Source organism: Poecilia formosa, unplaced genomic scaffold (assembly GCF_000485575.1).
Source record: "Poecilia formosa unplaced genomic scaffold, Poecilia_formosa-5.1.2 Scaffold93, whole genome shotgun sequence".
NCBI classification, from domain to species: Eukaryota; Metazoa; Chordata; class Actinopteri; order Cyprinodontiformes; family Poeciliidae; genus Poecilia; species Poecilia formosa.
In genome coordinates, this window is record NW_006800032.1 from 243,911 (window position 1) to 270,131 (window position 26,221).

Sequence of the window (26,221 nt, forward strand, 5' to 3'; positions counted from 1 at the left end):
AGTAGCTCGAGTGCACTCACAACTTGTCGAGTAGCTGTGGCTCTTTGGACCGTTACAAACACAACGCTGGGTTTGTCATATCACTTTGTTGAAACGGTGAGAAGCAGGTGAGAGAGAAGGATTCGGGTCAAGTTCTAATCCTGAATGTTAAAGGGGCAGCATTATATATTTACATCACATTCACACAGTGCCATTTTATAGCACAATCAAGTAACACTTACCTTCAGTTGTATATATCGATATATATATATATATTAAAGGAAATTTGACTAATGTAATGTCTCAATTGTTGAATTTTCTGTTTTTATGGTGCAAAGCACTTTGAACTATCTTGGTGCTGAAATGTACTGTACAAGTAGATTGAACATCTGAAAATTGGGCCTCCGTCACTTTAAGAAGCTCCTGCTCTTTCTGAAACGCCGCCTTCAGGACATCGTCACAACATTGTTCCTCTAGTAACGCTTTAACAGCATCCTTAGCGTTTCACTGAGAAGTAATTTTTTATATAATGAGTTCAGCAAACGCACAGTTCCACCAGTTGTTTGCTATCTGCTGCTGCCACTAGTTTGAAGGAGCTGTGAGGGTGGAGGGGTGGAGCATGCATCACACTTCTGAGGTTTCTGTTCAGATAAACAGAAGAATAATAAAAGCCTCACCTGAGAGTCTGATATGGACACCCGTTTCGACTCCACTGTGGGCCTGCGAGCCCCTCGAGACGAGATGTGCGTGTAACCTCCCTCTGACCCCGCCGACAGGTAGGTGCCCCTCTCCTGAAGGGACAGCTTCCTGCCGGACAGGTGAGGTCGCAGCGCCTGGACCCGCTTGCCTTGAATGCTCTCCTGCTGAGCCTTTCCGTTCTTCATGCCGTTGGCGGACGAGCCTTCGGGGTCTTTCGTCGTCATGGCGGCCATGAGGCCGGTCAGACTGCTCGTCTGTTTGGAGGAGTTGGGGTCCAGCCTCTCGCAGCCCGGGTCGCTGCTCATCGCCATGGCGTCCAGAGGGGGGTGATGGTGGCGCGGGAGAACCAAGGAGCGCCCAGCAGCATCAATGTGATCTGGGCCAGCCTGCGGTCCTCAGCTGAACTGGAACCAAACAGGAAATGAAGTATGGTGATGAGTTTGAGCTGGGCGATAAATTGATTCAATTGATAAATCAAAATTTTTGTTTTTGAGGGTTTAAATGTTGGAAAATCTGGATGATTTTTTTTTATACAAATGCAAGCCATAGTTTAGAGTGATGTTGGTACGCCCAAGGCAGCCATCTTCATTTGATAAGCTTGTTTTATAGCGATTTTTTATTTGGACTTTGAATTCAGGTCAATGACGGAATATTAGGGGCAGGCTACAACTTTTATTTATTTCATGAATAAAGTCAATGTAACAAAAACATGTTTTTGTAATATTACAAAAGATATTTTTTGTACATTGACTCTAGTGTCATTATTTCAACACTAGAGTCCAAATAATGACAACAATGTAGGAGATTAAAGTTGTAAATTTATGAAAACTAAAAAAAAAATTTAAATGAGGAATGACGTTTTACAGAAAAGAAAATACTAAATCTGCTAGGACATCAACACCATACAATGATGTATTAGGGCCATTGTAGATTAAAAACCAAAACAGGAGTAATAGATTTTTTATAAGGATTTTAAAAGTCAAAAATTTTAAAAGTCAAAAATTAGTTAGAAAAGAAAAGACTCCAAAATGTTGAGATTAATAGAAATTTTTGAGGAAAAGAAAAACGTGGAAATTGCGAGAACGACACAGAGAGATCTGCTGAACTCTATCCAAGCTTTCTGCTTCTGGTAAAATTATATATTTATTCTGTTAATATTACAATTATATTCTCGTACTTAAAGAAAAATTCTCATAGCGTGGTCTAAATACTAATACTAACTAAGAAGGGATGATGGGAATAAAAGCCACTTTTTAAAAATATTTTCTTTCATTTGTCTTTTTTTTTTTAGTTAGTAGAAAAAGCGAGGAAAAAAAATTATTCGATAAAATGTGCTGTTTGCATAAAAATAAGTGCAAGAGATCTGAACCTGAAGGATTGGCTCAAAGCTCAAAAACAAGTTTGTATTTACAAAACTACCGATTCGTTTAAAACGCTCTTCTAAAATGCCTCGGTGGTATCAAACTGTTCACACAACCAAAGCTGATCGAAGCAACCAACCAGAGGCTGGAGTTTAATTAAGCGGTCTGAAGCAAATAGGAAATGTCATCTTCTTGTGTATGCGGGCGGCCTGGTGGGTCAAGTTTCCCACTGTAGACATGCACTCATTAATTCAAACAAATGTCAGAAATAATAAAAGCAAGCCCTTTCATTGAAAAGTTAATTACACGTTATGCCTTCGGTCATGAGCCGCTGCATCCCTGTGAAATACACAATGCCAGGCTAACATGAAGCTATACTAAATATGGCTGAATAACCAAACATTTGTTGACTGCGATCCAGCCTTTCATTTATAAAGAAAAGGACGTCAGAGGGAGAAAAAAAAAGTAGTAAAACAGAAGCCTCCAAACCCCACGTAAGCTTCTAGAAAAGAAACCCAAAAGTGAGACGGGGAGGCTGAACGCAAGGTCACCTTGGAGATGTTGAGGAAGTGTTGCAGGATGCTATTCCTGAAGTGTGTCACAAAGGTACAGTCACACACAGCAGTGATGTGCTCAGGTTCTCCATCCACCTGACCGTCTGTTCTACACTCACTGGCGATGTGAACTTAGTTTTATCACAATATTATACTGTTATACCATTGTGATGACAATAAAAGTGACAAGAACTATTATTTACTTCTTTTTTAGGTAATTGTATGGCTGTGAATGCATGACACAGTAGTAACAGCCCCAGACACACACACACACACACACACACACACACACACACACACACACACACACACACACACGTCTCTTAGAAAACAGTCTCGTTTGTAAAGCGCTTCACAAAACGAAGTATGATTGGCATCACGACATTGCATTTAATCAAATTTATTGATATTTATTAATACTCTCATTGAACAAACAGTGGAGAAAATAGTACAAAATTTGACAAAATTAGCAGTTCTCTTTAAAAACATTATTTGAAATTCATCATGAAGGCGATGAATTAAAATTTTTACTGTGACAAGAAATTTATCCCTATAAAGGACAAGTGATACTAATTGGACACTTTATTAGATATATTTAAACTGATATTTACACAAATGCTCACTAAAATTTCATAAAAGGTTGGAAAATTTTAATCAAAAATACAAATAAATTGATTAAAGCATCAGGACTTATGCTGCTTGATACTGGGGGAAAAACAGGACATTGTGATATTTTTATAAAAATGTAAGATTATTTCATCTTATGATCTTGCAACAACACTGTCGCCTTCTATTGTTGAATAAACTTTAAAACCAAGCCATAATCCGCTCCAACCATTATTAGTTCTGTAAACGGTGCGCTGCTGTGTGACGCATTTTGTAGTATGAACAACTGCGCAGAGAAAATCCGATTTCAGGAACAAAACAAACAAACAAACAAACAAACAAAAAAAAACAGTGCTTCATTTCCCCTGCTGCCAGAAAACAGCAACACATTTAAAATGTCAAAATAGAAAGAAAAACTGCGTTGAGCCAAAAGCTCTGGCCTTCCACAGCAGCCCCTATCGCTTCAGCCTGCGGGCTTTCTGTAGGTATCCACCAACCATCCGCCATCACAACAGGAAGCGCCTCATGGTGGGAAGTAAAACCATTTAATGACATCAGCGATGCAACCCAACAGCGACTCTGTTGGCTCATGTGACAAAATGGCAGCTCTCATCCATTACTCAGACCAGTTTAATGACAGGAAAGGGACGTCGTGTGGAGAAGTGCTCGCTCGTCAGGCGTCAGGGCCACGATCGCCCTGCGGCACATGCGCACATCAACGTCGCTTTCCGAACGGCTGTTATTTAAATGACACGCGTTGCGCGAGCAGGAAGAGTCCTTTTAGCCACCTGCAGCGAGGGGGAAGTGCATTGTCTGCGTCCTGACTCATTTGAACGACGGACAAAGAGGAACCGTCATATGTTTTTTTTTTTTTTGCTAATTCTCATCCCAACTGGTGATTATGCGGCTCCTGAAACGGGCTCGTTCTCCCTCCGCTGTGGCTCCATTCGGCGAGCTGCATGTGGGAGCAACATCCTGGCGGAGGTTGGAGGCGGAGGAGAAGCCCTGCTCTGGTTATTAATTTTAGCTGCGCTGAGACTTTCTATTGGTTTACACAAGCGCATTATGCTGGGTCTATTTTATTTTATTTTTTAGTTAGGTTATTTTTTTCCCCATTAGAACCTTTGTATATTTGCAGCTTCAATCCATCTTGTTTGATAATCGTTTTTCAGTTGAAATGAACACCGGCCGCGATGCTCGCTCTGTCCCAGCGCTTCAGAAAAAGTATGCGAGTTTGGTCGTTTACTGCAGTGACTTTCTAGATTTGACAAAGAAAACCGAAGAAGCAACTTCTGTTTGTTTATTTTGTTTTAATGTGAGGTGATTAAACTCAACCTTCTGCTTCAATCCCCACAGTAGTTTACGGCACTGGAATTGAGCCAACAGCATTTGTTTGGCTTACAGAGCATATTCACCTCAAGCTTTGTATTCTTTCTTCTAGGGCTCTTGAAAATGTTCCTATTGGCATACAGCATGCAGCAAGCAGCAGAGACAATTACAGTAAGAGGGATGAATGGCCTGTAGCCAGGAGGAGAGATAAATTGATTTGGTTTCCATTTGTGAGCCACTTTTACCCCTAACCTGCTTTCAATCATCCTTTGGCTGTGTGCTGACATCAAATCCAGCCATCCCAGTCCAAATTATGGTTTGAAATGCTTAACTACAGCAAATAAATCACTTCAAATCTGGTTGTGGGAAATAGAAATAGAAAGTACACCCTTCTTCTATCCTAAGGTTGTCTTTTTTACTCATCAGAAAAATCAGCCTTAGTTTAATAGAACCTCAAGATAATTAACCCTTTATGTACTGAATTTAAAATGTCTGCTTGGATATTGTACGCAGCTCTTTAAATGTCCTGTGAGTAAATATATATATTTGTCCATTTATCCATAACAACTGGGACTTTCGATATCTAGCAAGTTATTTGTTCGTTCTTGTCAGGATTCTGGGTTTTCAGCGTTAGAGTTTCTCCAATGTTTGCAATTTGATCATTTTCTTCGTTTGTACTCAGCTTTAGTGATTCTTTTTTTCAGTATTTTCTTAGCCGTTTATTCACTTATGTTTAGATTTTTCTGTTTGCTCTTTCTTTGTATTCAGTTTGTCATTTTCAGTTAGGTTTATGTTCTGCCTGTTCCTCAGTTGTTTATGTTTACTCCTCCTCTGCTCAGCTTATGCCGTTAATTTCTCTCTCCCTCAGCCTGCCTGCCTGTTCTCTCCTCACAGCTGCACCCGGTTTACAATCAGCCACCTGTTCTTTCGCTTGTATTTTTAGGCTCATTTTTTCTTTCTCACAACGAGATCCTCCTGTTTGTTCCATTTGCCATCAGGAGACTCCCAATGTCCCGTCTACATTCTGGTCCGATTCCTACATGTACCGTAATAATTATGTTATAGATTTGAGATGATTGGTTTCCTGCCCCAGTTTGATCCAAGTTTGAACTGCTGGCCTAACATTTTAACTTAAGACTTTAGTATAAGCAGTTATTGGTTGACTTGGGGACTTCAGTATACCTCGTCACCACCATTTTTGACAGATGATATGACGTTCCTTTTTGCTGACACACCATGTTTATTTTTTTCTGCACTGACGTCTGCTTAGGTTAGATTATTTGAGTGTTTTATGATTTCTAAGACAAGCCTGCCTTAAACACAGAAAACCCCCACAAGATGCAGGGCATATGCTCCTGTGGTGCTACCGACGGGCTGTGAGCTGTTGATGCAGAACAGAATGTGTTGATGGGCAACATACTGTGGCTCCATGTTTAAGATCAAATAAAGTGGAGAATGGAAGAAACAGCAAGCACCAAAATGAACAAGGCTCTCAGGATTAGTCGTTAAGATATAATAAAGGTTCAGGAGATTATTTATCTGTGTAAAGAGTAAATTAAAAGTAAAAAAAGTAAATGTAAGTAAGTAGTTAAGCAGATAATCTTTAGGTACAAACAACAGTAAAATTCAAAGAAAGGTTATGACTTGTTCAAAAAGTAAGTTCTTTGTTAGGATATGGGAGCAGCAGCGTTTGACTTACAGACTCATCTGATGTTTCCCTAAAACAACTTGGAAGCTGAAAACAAACAGGATTTCCTCAATTTGAGAGATTTTGTCAATCCTTCAGTGCTGTGATCATTTGGATACATGCTTTTAATGGAGTTGTTGGATTATATCACATGTGGGGGAAAAAATGCACTTTGAGGTCATTCTGGCTCAAATAATTTTCTTACATATGGAAACTGTAAAGACAGCGTTGGGTGCAACAGTCAGAAATTTGTATGATTTCTGATCGCCCGTTTTTGAAAAGGATTTTTTGACAGCTTTAACTGATTCAGAATGCTTTTTGATGAATGTATTACAAGAAGTTATGAAACAAACATTTATTGTAGGATCTGTGCTTTGTTCAGTACAATCCAGCTCGGTCCTGAACAACGTTACCCTGTAAGATGCAAACTTCCTACGACTTACAAGCTAACGCAATGACACTTCGAGTAGAATTGTTTGTTCGGGACTCAAGCCTCTAATTTTTCACCGTACAAATTAGGAGCGTCGTGGTCCACAAAACCCAGCTTTTGGTGCGCTTCAATCAGGCAAAATGAATAAAAATGTATGATATTTTCAGTTCAGACAGCAGTAAAATATTATTTTTCAATTTCTGAAATTAGTTTGATTTTATTATGTTCTACAATTCTGTAATGGATTGGTGACTTCTTGCCCAATGATGGCACCAGATGTCCATACAAGGATAAGCAGGTCTAGACAATGAATCATTCATTCATTGTAAAACAACGGATGTTCAACTACTTAAATAAGTGGAAGGGTATAGAACTGTCTGGGCATTAGTTGAACTTTTCTCAATAATTAAAGTAGTACAAGCAGGCATAGCCAACATCAGGATCAACAGATTATACAACAAAATAGCCACTGAAAACGGTCAACGTTCAGTTCTGTTCAGTCGCTTGGCACAAACGGGCAGACCGGCCAGCCAGACCTCTAGACAATGTTTGTGTAAATGGGACACTCATGTGATCCTTCGATCATCGGACAACCCCGTATTTGTTATTGCGAAGGTAAAAACAACCAAATTCTACCTTTGTTCAGGCTGGAGCTAGATTGACTTGATGTTAGTGAGCATTCCCCGAGTTTGAGAAAGGCTCTTTTAGCTCTGTAGCAACTTCTACGTTCAGTTCATTGGTGTATTCTTATGAGCAACAGGCTAATGATGTTCTGCCAAAGTGCATCAGTCCATCTGGAAAAACAGCTTTATAAGTTGTTTTGCTGCTGAACTGTTTTCTTTCACATATAATTTCCAATAGCAACTGGTACAACAGCTAATCATTAAAGGACACAAGGGCAGTCAGATAAATATAGTGAGATTTGCTTCCTACAGGTTTTACAACCGAAGAGATTACTATGCAATAAAGTGAGTCAGGTGACATGAAGCTACAAAGTCTGTCTTAAAGACGACGGTTTAGATAGACAGGCACTGAAAATATGCTTCTCTGTGCTTCAGAGGACACGACATCCCAGTGAGAATCATGAATTCATCCGCACTCAAAGTCCAGTAAATTGCAGTCAAGCAAGAAAAATTAAATGCAAAACATTTTCCCTTGAAGTTGGAAGTGCCCTCTGAATCGTTGAGCTTTGATCGGGTTTTGGGGCTTTGGAGATTGAGCTAAACGATAAACATTTACAGTTCCTCCCGTGCGAAGATGCTTGCACACATCAGGGAGCCTGATTGCTGTGCACGTTACTCCCTGTTGCCCCGTTTGCACTGGCTTCAATATTTATGCCTGGAAAGTCACTGTATTGGACTTTAACAGCACACATACCCGACTGCTGCATGCAGTATTCACAGAACAAAAGCAAAAGGGGTTAAAAAGATGATCAGAAAATGAATTGCGGCAATAACCAGACATTTAATTGAAGAGCAATAACATCAGATCAAGTTTATTTGAACATTAACCAAATTACCAAACCATGGCACACTTATAGATCCATCAGTTACTGACAGAAACATCACAAACCCGCAGGTACAACGCATCATTTTCATCACCTCTACGACTACAGACTTTTATTGCTCAGCATCCAATATTCCCGGTGTTCACAGAGTGATAGAGGTATTCATGCAGTTACATCAAAGCATAGTCGGAGAATAAGATTTCATTGAAGTCAACACACTGCTGCTGCAGGCTGTTGCAGACTACCAACACACCAGTTCCTTGTAAAGACTTTCATACCACTTTTTCCTCATTTTGTCATATTCCAATCACAAAGCTCAGTGTATTTTGAGAGAAAAACACAAAGTAAGACATCATTGTGCAGTGGAAGGTAACGGGTACAAAAGGTAGTAATACATTTTTTTTTTTTAATATCTTGCAAGTGAAAATATCTCATAGTCAGGCTGAATGGAGAGTATTTATTAACACAACATTATGTGGTAATGCCACAGAATTTCCTTTAGATTTAGGTTATGGTCGTTTTGCTGGAAGGTGAACCTCCGGCCCAGTCTGAAGTCCGTCACCGTTTTGTGTCACAGTGGGGATGAAGTGTTCATGTGGAAGTGAATTGTTTCATATTTTGTAAAACCTTCAGATTTGGGTCTCATCTAACTAGAGCACCCTCTACTGGCCCTTTTCCACTAGCGCTTGCTCAGTGTGGGTCTACTCTGTTCTAAGGGATTTCCGCTAGTAACGACTACATGGAACCAGCCCCATTTTAGAACCTTTTCCGCTGTGGTTCCAAGTGTGCCGAGACGGCATCGGCTGAAAACAAGACGTCAGGAGACCGTCAGTCATTGGCTAATGGGTGGAATCAACAGTTGGGTCACAAGAATGACACCGTACTACTTTTTCTCCATGGCCAGAGTCGACTCTGTTCACACATCCTGAGCGGTTCTCAACGTTTTTTGTAATCACCTCAGGGGTAACACAGACCAAGTCGTGTACGACACGCAAGCGATTCGATTGGCAGCAGACTGCATTCTTTGACTGGCACATGGATTTTGGAGAAACTGGCGGTACACCTGCAAAATGACATCATGGGTGCGTGGACCACAGCTTTTGCGCGCTTCCAAACTCTAAAACAGACTGCCAATGGAGACACCCAACTTGACTAGAACCAAACCAGACAGAGTAAGACTTGACAACAGAGAAGGAACCTTACAATCATCCGACCCCCGTTATAAAAGCTCACAATGGTGATTGGTTCTGACAAAAAAAAGCCACAGACCGAGCAGAATGTCCAATATAGCTTCCATGCTGTCAATGTTGCATTGTTTTCATGCCGCGTACAGATCTCACCGTACTACTTTTCAGACTCTGGAATCGTCCACTTCTTGACGACCCGACTCAATGCAGCAGTTCCTCAGTTATAACGGAAAGTAGAATTGAGCCAAGTCGAGAAGTGCTGCTTGGTGCTAGTAAAAAAAGGGCCAAAACATGTTTGATGGCTTCTGATTGGCTTACAAATTGCTTTCCACCCCTGTGTAAAGGTCCGTCCTGTCAGTTGAAGTGTACAACCTTGTCTCGACAGGCTTGCAGCTGTGCCATGTTTTTTCCATTTCTAGTTGCTAGACTGAACAGAACACTGTGAAATGCCCAAAAAAACAAAAGTAGAAGTCTGCTAGGCTTTAGGGGTGTCACATGAAATCCCTAATCTATATTGAAGTGTGAACATTGTTTTTCCAAGGTGGTGCAATATTCGGCAAAGGCCACATCCAGCTCCAGCCATCAAATGTTGTCTTTTTTGCTTGTTGTTATGCAGAAATTGGCTCCTAGAACAAAGAGTTTTCCCTGCCTGAAGCTACGTCCTCCCCGTTCCCTCAGGTTGACGGGGTCCTGTCACATTCCATCTCACTCAAGTGAAGGATAGGTCACATTAAGTATTCAGGGGGAAAACAAAGTGCTAGAATACAAGGAGCGGACGAGCCAAAGGAAACGCTCACTTGCTGCTCTTGATGGATAATGCAGCAAGACTAAAATGAGGATTTGCATAGCTCCTCTGCATGTACACACACACACTTACAGTTACACATACATCCACACACATTTGTACAAATTCTTAATTTTTCCTGGGATTTCAAAAGCATTGCCCGAGACATTCACACTAGGACGAGGTTTTCCCAGCGTTTCTCCTGGTTGGTTGCATTTATGCTACGTCACTGTTGACTGGGTGAGCCTCATCCATATGGAGCAGCAGTGAGCAGCAGATTAAGTCAAAGAACCCATAATCCATCACACTCTGAGCAACAGGCTCTTTTGCTCTCTCTCTCTTGCTCTCTCCTGTCGTCTTTGGAATGCGATTATTTATTTTGTGTCAAAGCCAATTTGTTTTTAGTGGCGACAACAGAAGCAAAATGACACATCGAGATCCAGAACGGCTCACCAGAACAGCAGCCCAGACTTTACGAGAGCACAGCGATCACTCACTGCAAAGCTCATCTGGACTCTTTTTGGAGCAGTGATGGTGGAACACAGAGAGGAATCAAAGTGGCTTACAGTCGAAACCAGAAGTTTACATACAGCGAGAAAAAACGTCTTTCACCGTCTATGTTTGGTCTGATCACTAGGTCTGTTAAAGTACCAAAATAATTTTTATTTGTCAAATGCCACAATAATGAGAGACGCAACGTGTCAGAGATATTATTTACTGCTGCCTTCAAAATCTGAGTTTTACATATAGAATGAGTACTTTCACTTTAAACGCTGGGGGAAAGCCCAGATGATGATGATGACACGGCTTTCAATGCTTCATACAACGCTTGATAGAGGAATGTTGTGATGGCAGAGTGTCAAAAAAAACAGCAGGAGCTTCTTGAAGAGACAGAGGCAAAATTTCAAGGCATTAAATTGTAAAGTCAAATTTCTTTTAAGTCATATTTGATACATACAGCATTTTGTAAAAGTTACTTCGTTGGAAATAAAATGATATCATGAGACTGGAAAACATAACATCACCCCTTTAATTAAATGCAGAGCCCACTTGTATTGAGTGCTTTGAGATTACATAAAGTAAATAAAAAATGGTATCATTAGGAGACAAAAGAGAAATTGGATATTATTTAAGGAAGCCGTGGAGGTGATTCAGTCTTGATGACAGCTTTGGTGAGTCAGTACTACTTAAAAAAAACAACAAAAAAAACAAGACACTTTCAATTGAGTTAACCTGTCACATACTAATCGCCTGAACACTTTAATTCAATCAGCAGGATTAGCTGCTAACACTAGGAAACACAGCTGGATCTGTGAACCTGTCCAACACCAGGCTGGTGCATCCAATCCAACCGATGCGTTGGACAAAAGCAGCCATTGCCGCTCGGCAGGCGAGACGACGCGCACCAAGTCCACGAGCTGTAATCGATCTGACTGAAGCGGAAATAGTCTGGGACAACAATCCCAACCAAATCCAGGGCCACCCTCTCTGAGCCTGGCTGCCTCGGGCGATAATAAGCCTGGGATTACACAGGATGTACGAGTGCAAACTGGCAAGTTGGATGAGCCAATTATTCCTCCTCTGCTCGCGCTGACAATGAGCCCGCAGTGTCCGGCATGGCTGACCTCCCTTTCGTCTAAGAAATGTCATCTGACGAGCTTCCTTCCCGACGTAAAGGGATCTGCATCGCGTCGCCTTGCACCCTCCGCCTCCTGACACGAAAAAGAGTCGCTCGATTTTTTTTTTAACCGTGGTACACCTTGGTTGTGTAGTCGGCCGTCTATTTTTAGAACCACCTAGTGCTGGTGTGTGTGAAATGGGGGACTGCTTTTTTTTTTTTAATTCGGAGAAACATAATATTTTTCATTTTTATTTGACCATTAAAATTCTCCCCCAGGAGCCTGAGACACCTGAATGTAAATACCTTGGATGCTCCGCTGTGAACCTGCAGAGGATTAATCTGCTGCTGCGGAAAATGAGAAGCCATTTATCTCTCCCCTTGGGAGTAATACTCTAAATCCTTCAGAGAGGAAGAACATCCAATTGATCTCTATGCGGTCTCATCACTTGCACAAACCTGCGGGCTACTAGGAAAGTCCTGATGCATGGCGGCTGCTGCTGCTGGCTGAATGTTTCTGCCATCTAACCGACTGATAAAGTGCCTGGGGAGCCATGACTGTATAGCCGGCGAACAGATTCAGCTCTCGCCATCTTTTAATCCAGGAAGAAAGAAAAAAAAACAACCTGAGCACGACCATAACAGAGTCGGAATGCATACAGGGTAAAAACCTGTTTTAAAGGTGTAGAAAGGTTGGCATAGGACTAATAGTGACATATTTTAATGAGCTGGCATAAACATTTCATTCTGAAACGATCAGAATAAACCTGTACACTGTCCTGAAAGACATTTCCTCTTCCTCCTCTTCCCTTAGTCTGTTTTATACAGAAACGATTAATCGGATTAACCGTGATTAATCGATTATTGAAATAATCGTCAACTAATTTAGTAATCTGTTAATTGTTTCCTGAAAGAACAACATTCAGAGCAGTTATTAAGTCAGACTGTACAAAAATACACATTTTGCTCTTAAGATGAAAATATATTGTCTGTAAAAACCCTGAACTTCTCTAGTGCCTGTTTAAGCTTTACCTAATTCAAATTATACATTTAAAAAATATTATATTAAGCACCATTTCCTATTCAATTATTAAATTAGTCAAAAAAAAAATTGGTTTTGGTCTGATGAGTAAAATCAGGCCAACTGATATTAACAACAACCGATATCGCATATTGATATCAGTTTAAATGTTTATATTGCTGCATCCCTAAAATGTTCAATTCAAAACGCATTCCTCCTCTTCTTGTAAAACCCTGATGCTCTGAGCCTAAAAGTAGATTACAGTTGAAGTTAATTTAACCATAGAAACAACCAAAGTGTACATAACAGGCATTCATAAAGCTTGATAAAGTTTTGTGCCTCTAGAGAAACTTTTAGTTTGTTCTTCAGCCGTAAATCATGTTGTAAGGTGGACTTTCATCCAACAATAACTACCGTGAGATCTTAATATCGCAGGCTCCCATTACAGCACACCCGTTTGCAGCTTCTGACTATAAACAATGTTTTAATTAACCTAATTAGCAGCGTGATTGATGTGGCTTGTTGATCTACTGATTTGGTTTGGTTCTAGTTGTTCGGCAGAAGTAATTATTGCTACTTCTTGACAACTAAAAACGAGCCGCGTCCTCGACTTCTCAGTGAATCCCAAACTAATCGGTCTTTCTCACAGAATTTAGGGCAACAAGGCAAATTGTTTTTATCCTTATCTCTGTAAAGCAGGTTCCTGAATGCAACTCTGGCGGTTTGAAAAACCAGAAGACACTCTTGGAAAAAAAAAAAACAAATTGGATATGTGGCGGGGCTCTTTGTTTGAGGAAAAGGTCACAGACAAAGGAGTAGAGAGGCATCGCTGTGGGCCGACTGCTGGTATCAGAGAGAGGAATGTTTAGCCCACTGGTCCTTTGATGACTCATCTAAATAATGGCAATCTCTAAAGAAAGCTGTGCTTGTTTTTACCCTGATCCTGTGCTTCCACTGCTGCCGCACGAAGCAGAAAGGTTTGAGTCAACTTCCACATGCTCATTAAATTGAGAACAAATTGTCGATGCTTTTTTTTTTTTTTTTTGGAGTTTATCCTGAAGCAGAGTAAGCAGCTCCAGAAAGCGCTCAGATGAGTTCAGAGACTGTAAATCCAGCTTTTCCTCGTTTGTTCAGCCCTTTCGTCTCATCCTCAGGTTTACTACAATTTGTTTTTTTTTTGTTTTAGTTTAATCCAGGGAGTGATTTTAGCATCTAGGTCACAAAATGCCCTCATGAAGACACAAAGGTCAGAGTTGGATGTAACCTAACCATAAGCTACGACTTCATCCAAAGCAAAGCATTAAAAACCCAACAAGATGCCTTTTGTTTGTTTAATAGAGTAAAAGAAAGTGTGAAAAAACTTAGTAGAAGTAGTTCAAATATTAACTAGCATAAATGACAGAACTTATGGACCTGTGCAGTAGGATTTGCCAAGGAATCCTAGCAACATGCTAGCTCAGAAAGACAAGATCTTTGAGCGCTGCACCATTTATTTAGTAATCTCTTGTCAATCTGAACTAAATATATACTTCTACTAAACTTCAAAACCAAATTTCACCTGATTAAAATCAGGTGAAATTTGAAATATTTTCCAAATATCTGTATAGTTTTGTTGTCACTTAGGCTAAGCTTAAAAAATGCTCACTGAAGCTAACAGTAATCCAAGAGCACAGATTAACACAGCATAGCAAACAAACAGAGAACGAAGTTAAAGCGTCTGGAAGTTTGTAAGACATTGAAAAGACAAATGAGACGCAACAATTAGCATCCAAGATAAATTTCTGAATAAATAAACCTTCCTCTGCGGCCATTGTCAAACTGTAGTTAGACTACAATTCCAGAACTTTGTTGTTGTTTACGTCTCCTCTTTCTGTTCACTGATTGGCCAGGATGAAACTCGTTCAGCATTTGAGCTCAATGGAACCAATCGCAGACGAAGCAGTGAAGGGAAATGTGAATCGAATGGAGCTGCGTAAGGAAATGGCCAGGCAGACCTCCTGCGATGTGTGAAGATGTGTTCTCTATGTATTGTTGATCTATGATTTTGATCTACAAAACAGTAATAAAAATACATGTCATGGACATAACCTTATATTGTTCCCCCCCACACTTATAATCTAGCGCACAACATTTTCTCCCCTTCAGAGGATTAATGACAGATGTTTGCAAAGTATTCTCAGTATTTCCAGGACCGTCATTCTGGTTATTTTCTCTCTGAAGGATGAAGGCCAGCTTTTTAATCAGGAAATGTGGGCAACCTAAGCAGATTGAGCTGTAAGGCCTCTTCTTCATCTTATGGAGACATGAAACACCACATTAATGGTACAAGCTACAAAGAGAAACATTGACGAAGGCTGAGGCCAAGGTTGGTGGAGCTCCAGAATTGGAACGGATCTAAAGAATGCCTCGCTCCTCCGAAAACGGTTCCCGTCTGAAAAGGAGAGCACTGGTGTCGGCAGGCTCCCGGTCACATTCAGCTTTCCACTCGTTCAACGATTCAATAGAAAAAAGGCCAGCAAGCTCATCCACACTGAAGGGTATTTATATGGCGCTGCTGCAAGGACACCTCTGCAGAAACGGCACAGCGAGCCACGCAGAGAGAAGCTGAAGAGGGAGCAGAGAGTGCAGAGCTTTAAGTTCCTTCCTCTCAGCTGGCAAAACCCATTGTGATAAAGAAAAATAATAAAATCCCTGTCCTCGAAGCAATGAGAGCTGATTTATTTGCCCAGCAACAATTTCTCTGCTAAGTAATGGCAGGCAATCAACAGGAGCCACCTACAGCTCTAGTTCACAGAGGCAGAGATATTCCACACATTAGTATTTACTGCTGACAACCTAGTCTGCTGCCTTATTTACTGGACTGTGTACAGAGCAGGGGAAAAGTTCATCATTCTGGTCCTGCAGTCTTAGGGTTTTAATAAGCCCTTTTTCTCAGGGTGGAAGAGTTATACAACAATCACCTTTAATTAATTGTTTTAAAAAACACACAAATTGTGTGTATAAGTTTGAATTTCTTGCTAGTTTCCCCATGAATCTTCAAGCTGTTCTCTATAAAACTCGATCAAATGTCCTCCAGTCTGCTTTGGGTTCATTCACACCAGCCCCGTTTAGTCTGCTTTAATCAAACTCTAGTTCTTTTGCCTAAAAAGTGTCAGATTTGTGTGGGGAGAAAACTCTGACGTGGACCAAAAAAAGGCAAACTCTGGTCCGTCTAAAAACCTAGCTTTGGCTCAATTGGAAGTGAACTCTGGTTTGAATTAATGGCAGTTTGAATTAGCATGTGAACGCCAAGTGAACCAGGTACTACACCAACAGCAGGAAGCGCACCATAGCGCAGGGCATTCTGGGTAAAAACAACAGCCGGAGAAATGACTCGTGATCTTTTGCCAAAGACAAAGAAGAAACCTTAAAACTGCTCAAATCTGACACTACTCCATTTTTGCCTACATTTAACGAAGAAGGAAGTTGCACTGTGCTTTCCTCAGAGGTTTTCATGCTGCGTCATTCGACAGTTCTTGTTTCTTGGGGGAACAGATTATTTGAAGAGTTGGTTCATTTGACACAGTGCAGTGTGAACGTGAACCACATGAGCTGAAAATGGAACAAATGTTGCAATTTTGGTCCCCAATCGACCGTCGGGTGTGAAATCAGTTTTTATTCCAGAACCAGTTCAGTTGTGTGTTTGCAATCATTGCAACACTCAACAACCGTTTTCCAGGTTTTAACCATCTTGATTACTTCGCCTACTTTGAGCAAAGCATCAGCACCACCAAAACAACACAGATCCAAAATAACTGATCAAAACTGGTTCAGGAATGGATTCATCTGTGCAATAAGCTCTTCTGAAAGGCCCCAAACCCAACTGCACTATGATGTGTGTGTTTTTTTGTTCGTTTTTTTTTTTGTTTAAAAACATTAAAAACATAGATAAACTATACACTTCCTTTATCAAATACTTACTATTGGCTTCAAAACGTTAGGTGAAGATTTAACGCCAGGAACATTAAATCAAAAATGAGTGCAGGCGCGTGCATGTATCTGAAATTGTATGAAAAATTGCACACATTTTATAAAGCGAGATAAAATCTACAATAAATCCAAACTTTTTTTTAAGAAATGAGTAATTCCACTCCGGATAAAAAAAAAATTTAAAAAAAAATTACAAAGGCTTCATTAAAAAGGTCAACATTATTAATTAATATTACACTGATGGCGATGAGGAATGTGTGAAAACTTTTCGCTGACACCGCAAGTTCAGACCTAAACATGATGGCACAGGAAGAAAATGGAGCAGCATAATTATTACAACTCACCCCAAAGGGAAAAAAGAGTGTGTGAACGAATTTTTAATCAGTTCTCTAAGCGATCAGCTATTTTACTTTAAACTATAAACACCACCCTGGATGTGGAGGATAATTAATACTCACCCTCATGGGACAACAGGAGACATAAGTCTAAAAAAAAAAAAGCTATTTAAGCCAAATAAAATTATGCAGAACTGACAAGTCCATGCAGCATCCAAAAAGGAAAAAAAGCTGTAGAACACACATATTGTGATGTTGCGTGTCAATGCTGGTCTATTTCTGCAAAAAAAACAACAAAAAAAAACAACTTCCTTTGTGCAGTTATGTGACTAATCATTTTTGCTTCCTTTATCTAAAAAAAGCAAAGAGTTTCCCAAGGTCGAAGCAAGTTAAAAGCACTCTCCTCAACTATTCGTGTGCAGGCTTAAATCTGCACATCATCCTCCTTTTTGGAAGAACATCAAAATCCTGTTTAGGTGTGGAACGACTGTGCAAAAGTGGAGAGAAGGCAGAGTTTGAGCGGTCCAATACACCCCGAGGGGGGAGAAAAACTGTGACGGGTAGCGAACAGAGGAGAAGCTGCTGTCTGAGGAGAAGGTTTGGACAGACCTGTTATCCAACAACAGCAGCTCTCTGCAAATATCTGACTGAACAGCATCTGGATCAGAATCAGACGTTCAAGAAGTGCTCCTCGTTTCCTGTGGACCGGGTCGCATTCTGTTGCTGCTTCTTCTTCCACCGTTTCAGTGTCTCAACATGGTAGTTGTGGCCCGGCGGCACGAGGACGGCTTTTGTTGAAAGAAAGTCACATAAAATCTAACTTCAATTTCTACGGCACGGATGCAAAAACCTAACACTGCACATCACTGTAAATAACATCAGACCCATATCGGCTTGATTCAAGTACATCATTTCGTAATACTCTGAACTGAAGATAAACCACAGGCTCAGTGAGCAAACATGCATGTCCGTTCTCAGTTTTTGGTTTTCCTCATTTCTGCTCACAAGCTGCACCGTTTAGATGTTCCCCTGAAATTAAACATGTGCTCATGATAATAAATAACCGGTGCAGCGGGTACATCAGGTACCTCCAATACACATGCTAATGAAAAGTGGGGAGATGTGTGTGTGTGTGTGTGTGTGTGTGTGTGTGTGTGTGGTTGCTTGACTGCACTTGATGAGGTTTAAGTGAGAGATCTGAGAAGTCCCTAAATCCTTGCTGGTTGTGTTTTGAATAATCAAGGCTAAAATGAAGCGTAAGTGGGACGGAGTGGAAAGATGAGAACCTGGAAATGTATTCACGTGTGGATCCGCGCTCCCCGGCTACACCTTCCCACCCCAATGAACTGAAGCTTGGAGTGATGCTCTTAAAGCCTTGCTGACATCAAAAATTTGATTTTCATCAAGTAGGTGTGGAAATATGACAGGTAGCACTGAGGCATACCAGCAGCCTTACCTCTTTGGCATGTTAATTGCACCAAAAATCTGGATTCTGTTAAAAAGAGAAAACAATTATTTTACTTAATATTTGTTGAATTTTCATTTTAAACTCGGTGGCTTATTTCTAAATTGCACGATAAGTATCCAATAGAAGTGGCTAATCTGATATAAATTATAAATGCATGCTGCAATGTATTGGAGCTCATTGCATGTTTTCTGCCTACGAGTTACCAAGAAACAGTCTGAGGCTCTATTTAAAGGGCAAATTCCCAAACTTAGGAATGCACCTGGAGAACAGAAACACAGATAAATAAAGACAAATGTCAACAGAAAATCTATTCCTGCAACTGAGTGCAGAAGTTGTCAAAAATGCTTACAATGCAGGTAAACCAGGTGTATTGCTTAACGTGTTTTTGCTTCAATTCGTCAGATTAAATTTAGGTTGCTGAAATGAAACCATGAGGGCGCGAAGGAGGGATGGCTAAAATGGTGCGACTAAAACTGATTATTCATTAAAACTCCCACCAAAGTGGAGACTTGAGAAAAGTCTCCATTTGTGTTTGAGAAATGGGAAAACGAAGACTGTCGCATTACAGTCTGCATCAAATAATGCGCCAATACATCCACGTGCTTGTGTTGACATAACTGATCGACATTGCCCAGGGTTTTATTAACTTTATATGCTGATATCCTACTTAAAAGTAGTTTAATTCATAAAAGGAAGTCATTGTTTGTTTTTTTTTCTGGATAAAACTCCCAGATAGAAAGCCAGACTAATTAGGCAAAACTAATCAGAGACATTAATCGTAATGTGTAGACTAAGACCTAAATATTTTCTATATCTTTAAACATTTCTTCATTGCAGTGCAATATCAAAATCTCTGGTCAAACAGGAAGGATGTGCAATCACGTCGTTGCTGGCGGGAGAGGCGAAAAGCAGCTCCAGTTCGCAACACGTGATCCTCAGTGGAAACAAAGCGATGGAGTACGACTGGTTTGCATGGAACATAAACAGACGGCTGAAGATGGCTGCTGCCTGCTTTTTGTAACTCGAGCCGCCACGTTTTCACACACACACCCTCATAAAACAAATTATTATTTTATGCAAAGACCAACTGCAGGCAATGTGTCATCTGTGGAGTTTATGGAGAACAAATCCAAAGAGATGCGAGAGTGCAATTTCTGCTTTTCAGCTCAGTTAAAAAACTACTTTAATTAAATTTAACATTGTTGCAACTCGTATTAGTACAATTTTCTCCAACTAGTCGTTTGCTCACGTCATCTCCAGTAAGTGGACAGTATTACAGCAAAAATCATAGTTGTGTAACTGCTTCATTAAGAGGAAACTCAGGGTTGGCCCATCATTTTCTTGATTTCCCCCCCATAATAATCTCCAGTGGTTCCACAGTCGTCCCCAGAACAGAACCAGCCTTCTTTATCTGGTGTTTGAGCCTTTTTAAGTCCATGGCTGCAATGCTGTTGCCTCAGCAGGTGATTGCACAAGACACCTGTCATCCAGGACAGTCTGGTCTGAGCTCGTCTATCAGATTTTACCCCATTTCACAGTAATAATCGCAGAACAACCCGTGTAAGAGTTAGGATCAGCAGGATGGTGATACACGGAGCAAAAATCGAAAAAGATCTCCACGCTCCAAGGGAAATCGTTGAAAACGTGATTTCAGAGAATTATTAGCAATTAATTACTTTTGTGATCCAAAAGCAATATAAGCAATTTATTTTCCATGAGAACAAAGGTTGGCATCGAGGTTGTCTATAGTTGCCAACAGGTATTATTTATGTTCCGTTCAGAAAATAAGTGGAAAGGTGTGGAAAACAAGACACGTTCTTGAATAACTCGGTGCATTTATTTAGCGTAGCACAGCAAATGCAACTAACCGAACAATGCCGCCATACTTTCGACATCTCTTACTCTTTCTACCGTTTCTCATTTATCCTGATCAGCGGCTCCACCTAAAGGCGAGGAGTAGTATTACACAACACAACAATATGTTTTCCTAAATCTGTGACAGGTGGCTAACGTTACATGTACCGGCTAATCGTAGTGGCTATCTGGCAGAGAGTTAGCTAACTAAAAACTAAATTGAGCTAAGTAAATTGTGTCAAAACAACAACAAATGTGAGGCACTATTTACATGTGTGTCAAATAAAAACAAAAGCACAACGCCATAAAGATTGCATAAGTTAAATAATTTATTTGATACTAACCTGTATTACCTTCGAGATACTTGGAGTGAATGTTTCAAATTTAAAAGTGTTTGTTGTAGTTAGAACGATTTAATCACTCTGTTAGAGTAGAGAATTAAATAGGATGTTTGACAAGCCATTACTGCATTTTAACCAATAAAATATAGATTTGCAAAAAAAAAATATTAAAAGCCTCATTTACTGAAATGTTTGGTTTCATGACTTATAAGCATTATAAGTTTCTGGAGAGCCTAACCTTTATTGTCTAATTACTCAATTATTCGCCACAATAATTGATAGAATGTTGATTACTAAAATGATCTTTAGCTAAAGCCCTAAAGAAGAATGAGTTTTACAGATAGTAATCACTAATATTGGATGCTAATCATAGTTAAAATTAATGCATTTTAAATTAGCAAAACCTTGTTGTTTTACAGTATTTGCTGCATTTCTGAATATTTTCTGACTGCTCGACAGTAAAACTAGAAAGAAAATGTTTGAATGCTGTTCCTAATTCTCATAGTGCTTAAAAATGAAGCTGAATTTGGCTAATATTGTTAAAATCTACTAAATTAAAGCTCAGAAATCATCCACCAGACTCTTTAAGTGTGAATCTCACTCGTAGTGGTAATATTTTTATTCTTTCTGATGCTGCAGCATTCTGAACTGACTAAAGCGTAGCTGTAATCATAAACACAACATGAAAAATAAGTTTGGAGGAGCCTCTCCATTCTGTTATTTTCCAAACTCGTGTCTTTCAACCCTGCGACGGCAGAACGATTCCATAACGGCCGAGTTGCACAAACACACGCTGAGAGCTTCCAGGAACTCGGGGGGGCCGATTCGGCAGAGGAGAGACGGCAGCAGCAGATGCAACAATAACAAGAGCGGCGACAGCGAGTGTACAGCTGCGCTTTGGTGTCAGGGATGCTAGATTGAAGATTGTGAGACTTTAAACACAGAAATGTTTGCTTTGGATACAGCGGGCATGTGCTTCTGGGACAGCACGCTTCAGTTGTACATGGCAGCTTGTCTTCCTACCTCTGCTTCAACTGCACTGTGTCAAACAAACCAAACTCTTTGGAAAAAAATATATATATGTTCCCTCCCTTGCCTGTGGTGGCGCTGCACCAAGAACTATTGAAGAAAAACCAAAGAAGAAGACACGAGAGCAACTTCATCATTCCAGAAATGTTAACAACAATGTTAGCAGTTGTAGGATTTTTCTTTTGCCTTTGATAAAAGAGCATATATACATGTGACGATAATGAAAATTAAAGTGGCAGCCATGCAGGGTAAAGCTACAGTTGACACCAACCAGCACAGGGCGATGATAGGCCAGAGTCCAACCCTCTGCTTGCCCATCAGGCTCATGTGGGCGGAGCTAACCTTTACATAATACAGGTGAGAAATACCCAGCCCTGCATGAACAGCTGTCAGGACAAGTGAAAAAGCAGCTAATCTAAATTAGACATCACTTTAAACACACCATCTCCACAGTCACACATGGTGGTGGCAGCATTGTCCTGTGTGAACACAAGATGCCAAGAACAGCAGATCCTTTGGGAATGAAAAACTAAAACACAACAGTGGTGCTCAGGATCTTTTGCGTAATGCCACTGCACAAACATCAAAAGAGACGCTACTGATTTCTGTTTATGAAGTCGATTTGCTTAAGAGGCGGAAAGATCTCGAAGGTGTCGACACTTCCCTCTTTAAAAGACGGCTTCAGCTGTGCGAAGGGAGCTGATGCCGTGTCACAGCCTTCAGCACATACAGCAGAAATAATAAAAAGGAAAAGAAAAATCAATAGACCATAACCAGCTTTTTCAGCAATCCAGCTTCCTCTTGTCTGTTTATTTTTCCCTTTTGTCTTCTCTTTCTACAAAACTGCACTATTCTGCAGCAGCATTCTGCAAATGTGCACGAGGCCAGCGGGACAAAACGAAAGCCGCTTTACTTGCTGCCGAATTGTTCCAGTTGGAAAAGCCATCTAAAGTTCACAGAATCCCATCCAGAAATCCTTTTTTTTTTTTCCCCTTTTCACGTTACGTCTCTCTCGGTGCCGTCTGTGACATTCACGGCCCATAAAAAAATTAACTAACGAGTCCAAAAGAGGGAAGTGGAGCGGCTGAACGCCCGACAGCCACAAACGCGTCGGCAGTGTTGCAACACAGCCTCCGAGCGGCTCAGCTGAACTCATTTTATGCATGGCCTCGGGGGATGGAGGTTGTCACACTGCCAAGCTGGTTTTCTGTGTGCGAGAAGCAGGCATCGTGTCACATTCTGCTGGTTCCGCTGGTCTGAGGAGCAGAACAGATGCGTTATGCATTACATGTCAGTCATGTTACTGAGTGGAAGTTTGCGCATGAACGCTGCCCCTCCTTCAGCCCACCCTCCACCCACTCAAACGCCCCCGGTGAATCGCTTTGTCAGCATTACCTTCTGCTTCAAGATTTCAGGCGTGCAGAAAAATTAAGCATCTTCCTGCAAATACTAACATGTTGAATGTTAAGTTCTCCATTGATTTTTCATCTGCAATAACTTCCTTGAGTCTAGCAGTTGTTGTGCCGGGTAAACAGTAGTTTAGGTGACTTATTTTAGTGCGGGATATAAATTGGTTGCATGTAAAAACAAACCAAAATAATTTCTGTACCTAATTTTGGACAGATACAGCAAACAAAATTCTCAAACTATTATTAGCACCGTCTTCTGTATGATTCCAACTATGTTTATCAGTTCTTTATGGATGTTAGGTCACATTTTTAAATCGAAGGGAATGTCAAACTCATCCCAATTCACCATTTCTAAACCTCTGAAGCAAAAGAAAAACTAGTCTGTGGCTGGATCCCCCCTCCCCTCGGGGAAACCTCTTGTTGACATGGGTCCCACAAGCAGCAGCAGCTTTTCTTGTTTATACCTTAGGCTGGCTCTGCTCTCATTTTGCAGAATGACTGAGCACCACCCTCCAGCTCTGTCAAACTTATGAATATATCAAACCTGCAGAACCGGTTAGATGAGCCCCAGTTGAGATGGACATGAAGCTTCAGCCTCATCAGTGTGATGCAAATGCCTCGTCCACTGTGGCTTACAGTTATTTCTCAAAGAAAAAAAACACTGTTACAGTAAGCGCACACCACAGAGTTCACACGCAGGAGGCCCCGTAAATATGCACATCAGGGCTTACAACTATGAATTGTTTCAGCAGTACCTTTATTGCCAGCCACACACAAACACACACACTCACACACGCGCGCACACACACACACGCATACACACATTCAGCTACCCTAAGAGGGGGCAGGATCCCTTCATACCAGGTGCATGACACAGATCCACACCGTGCATGCTGTGTTGCGTTGCAGCCACCGGTTCTCCGCTGCGCAGAAAGCGGGTACAAACTGCCGAGCATCCCGCCTCTTCCCGGTGTGTGCGGTGAGTGAGAGCCAACCGCATTACATTCATTACCCCGCCATTAATGTGTGCAAGGTGCAGAACGCGAATGCACCAGGAATAAAAAAAGAAAGAAAGAAAGAAAGAAAGAAAGAAAAGTTTCACTCACCCCCTCCAAACGGGATCCTGGAAGCTCTCCACCGGAGGGGATCCGGAGGGATGTCCCGTTAGGATGCCACACAGCCGAAGCGGGGCAGCAGATGATCCGACGGGCTTCGGAGCTCTAGGTGTGCGGCAGGATCGGCTCCTGACAGGAGCTGGGTCCCATGCTTCACACCCTCTCTTCCGGAAACCACGGACACGGCAGCCCACGCGCCCCCTTTCCCTGCGTCTGTTTACATGTATCAGTGAAGCAGGCGGAGGGATCGCTGCGCTCGGCTTGTCTGGCTGCTGCACCGCCGCAGCGGAGAGGTTCGGAACAGCACCGGCGGGGAGGGCGGGGGTGGCCCACGAGCACTTTCTGATTCAGTCCGGCTGCTTTTGTCGCGCGTCGGCAAGCGAACGGATCCCAACAACTTTTATTATTCGAACAGGAATCCACCCGTGGGTCCTAAAATCCGCCCACTTCGCGCAGCGTAATCACCCGAAGACCAGCGCTGCTGTGAAGCACCAGGGATTCGCGTCCACCTATAACGCGGCTCGGTTTCTGTCTAACCAAGCACGTGCGCTGAATTTCATAATAAGCTTTAATACCGCACGTGCCACGCAGTCCAATCTTTCATATCGGGTCTCCATTAAACACTGGACTACGTGGGGTTTAGGGCAACCAGCGCCCCTAGTGGCCAGCTCCCGGAGATATTTCCCGAAAGCCAGGATTCCATTGAAGTTCTGATTAGTTCTGCAGAACCAGGAGAATCAAAGCCTAATTACTGAGCTCTGCTGAGCCAGCTGGACGTGACACGGCTGAGTAGGCTCCGTCATGACAAACCTGGCTTTAACTAATCAATGTGTTTAGGTTCTCAACAACTCATTCAGTACGTTTACTGTCATTTCTATTATTTTTTTATATAGAGCCTTTTACTCCTACAGTTTTTTTCCAACAATAATGTGCTGCTTTATCGTATTTTATGCGATAAAGCATCACATAATTGTACACAATTAGTATGATGCAATATTTTGTGAAAGGGGGTGGTATGATGTAAATTTTATACTTTATAAATCTTCAAGCCTGTTCACTCTGACACTCCTAAATTAGGTCTCAGAGACCGTAACAGTTAAAAGAAACGTTTTCGTCCTTATTTTTAATTAAATGACATCAGACTTTCACATAGCGCTTCAGTTGCTTTACATGAAATCAGTGATTTTCAATCATGCACACATTCGCACGCTGGCGATGGCAAGCTACTGGATTGTAGCCAGTCTACAATATAGCAAGGTTATTATATGGTGGCCAAAATCAGCAGGCAAGGTGGATGCAGTGTCTTACCCAGCGACACAACAACAGATTTGTCTAGAGCTGTAGTATTATGAGCACCTACGTTAGAAATTGTTCGTAACTTACAGCTGCATCAATACATCAATACTTCTGCGAGTTTCTACAAATAGTTTTGACACAACTCATCGCGGTGTGCAAGAGCTTTGTCCTTTTCGATGACCCGGTTTCAACCGAGCTGCAGCCGTCAGCCAGATGGCCTCATATCTTTTCTCTAGATTACTTTGATCTGCAGAAACGTTCCCGTCAACACAATGGCGGCTGACAGTTCATGTGAGGTTTCCTCACACTGGTTTTCACAGCGCAGTGCATCATGACCAGACAGATAAAGAGTTTTGTGGTTTCATCTGATGCTACTTTGAAAACTTAAGCAATGCTGCTAGTATTTTTTTTTACTACTTTAAAAAGAAGAGCCTTTCATCTTATAACCCTTTTTAAAAACAACAAATGTCTTGTCTTGAACTTTGACCTTTTACCTGCCAACTGAGGCCTGTAGAGTCTGGGATGTGTCTTTTAAGGTTTAACGATCACCTACCAAGAAATCACCTAAATGCTTCAGACCAGCATACTGTTAAACCAGTCTTTTACATTTTACATTTTGGGAGAATTTTATTGAATTTCCATA

At 41.2% G+C, this 26,221-nt stretch overlaps 1 protein-coding gene across 2 annotated transcripts in view; it reads right to left on the reverse strand.

Moving 5' to 3' along the window:
• Nucleotides 1-24,930, reverse strand: part of camkk1a (calcium/calmodulin-dependent protein kinase kinase 1, alpha a) — a 57,324-nt gene extending 32,394 nt beyond the window's left edge. Inside the window, exons 1-2 of one of the 2 annotated variants that reach the window (XM_007557937.2) lie at nucleotides 24,274-24,930; nucleotides 657-1,082 (exon numbers count right to left, since the gene is read on the reverse strand). In XM_007557937.2, coding sequence (XP_007557999.1) covers nucleotides 657-989 — 333 coding nt within the window. In that variant the 5' untranslated portion in view covers nucleotides 990-1,082; nucleotides 24,274-24,930. The remainder of the gene's footprint in view (nucleotides 1-656; nucleotides 1,083-24,273) is intronic. The other variant, XM_007557938.2, reaches the window with a different exon arrangement.
• Nucleotides 24,931-26,221: the final 1,291 nt, after the last annotated feature.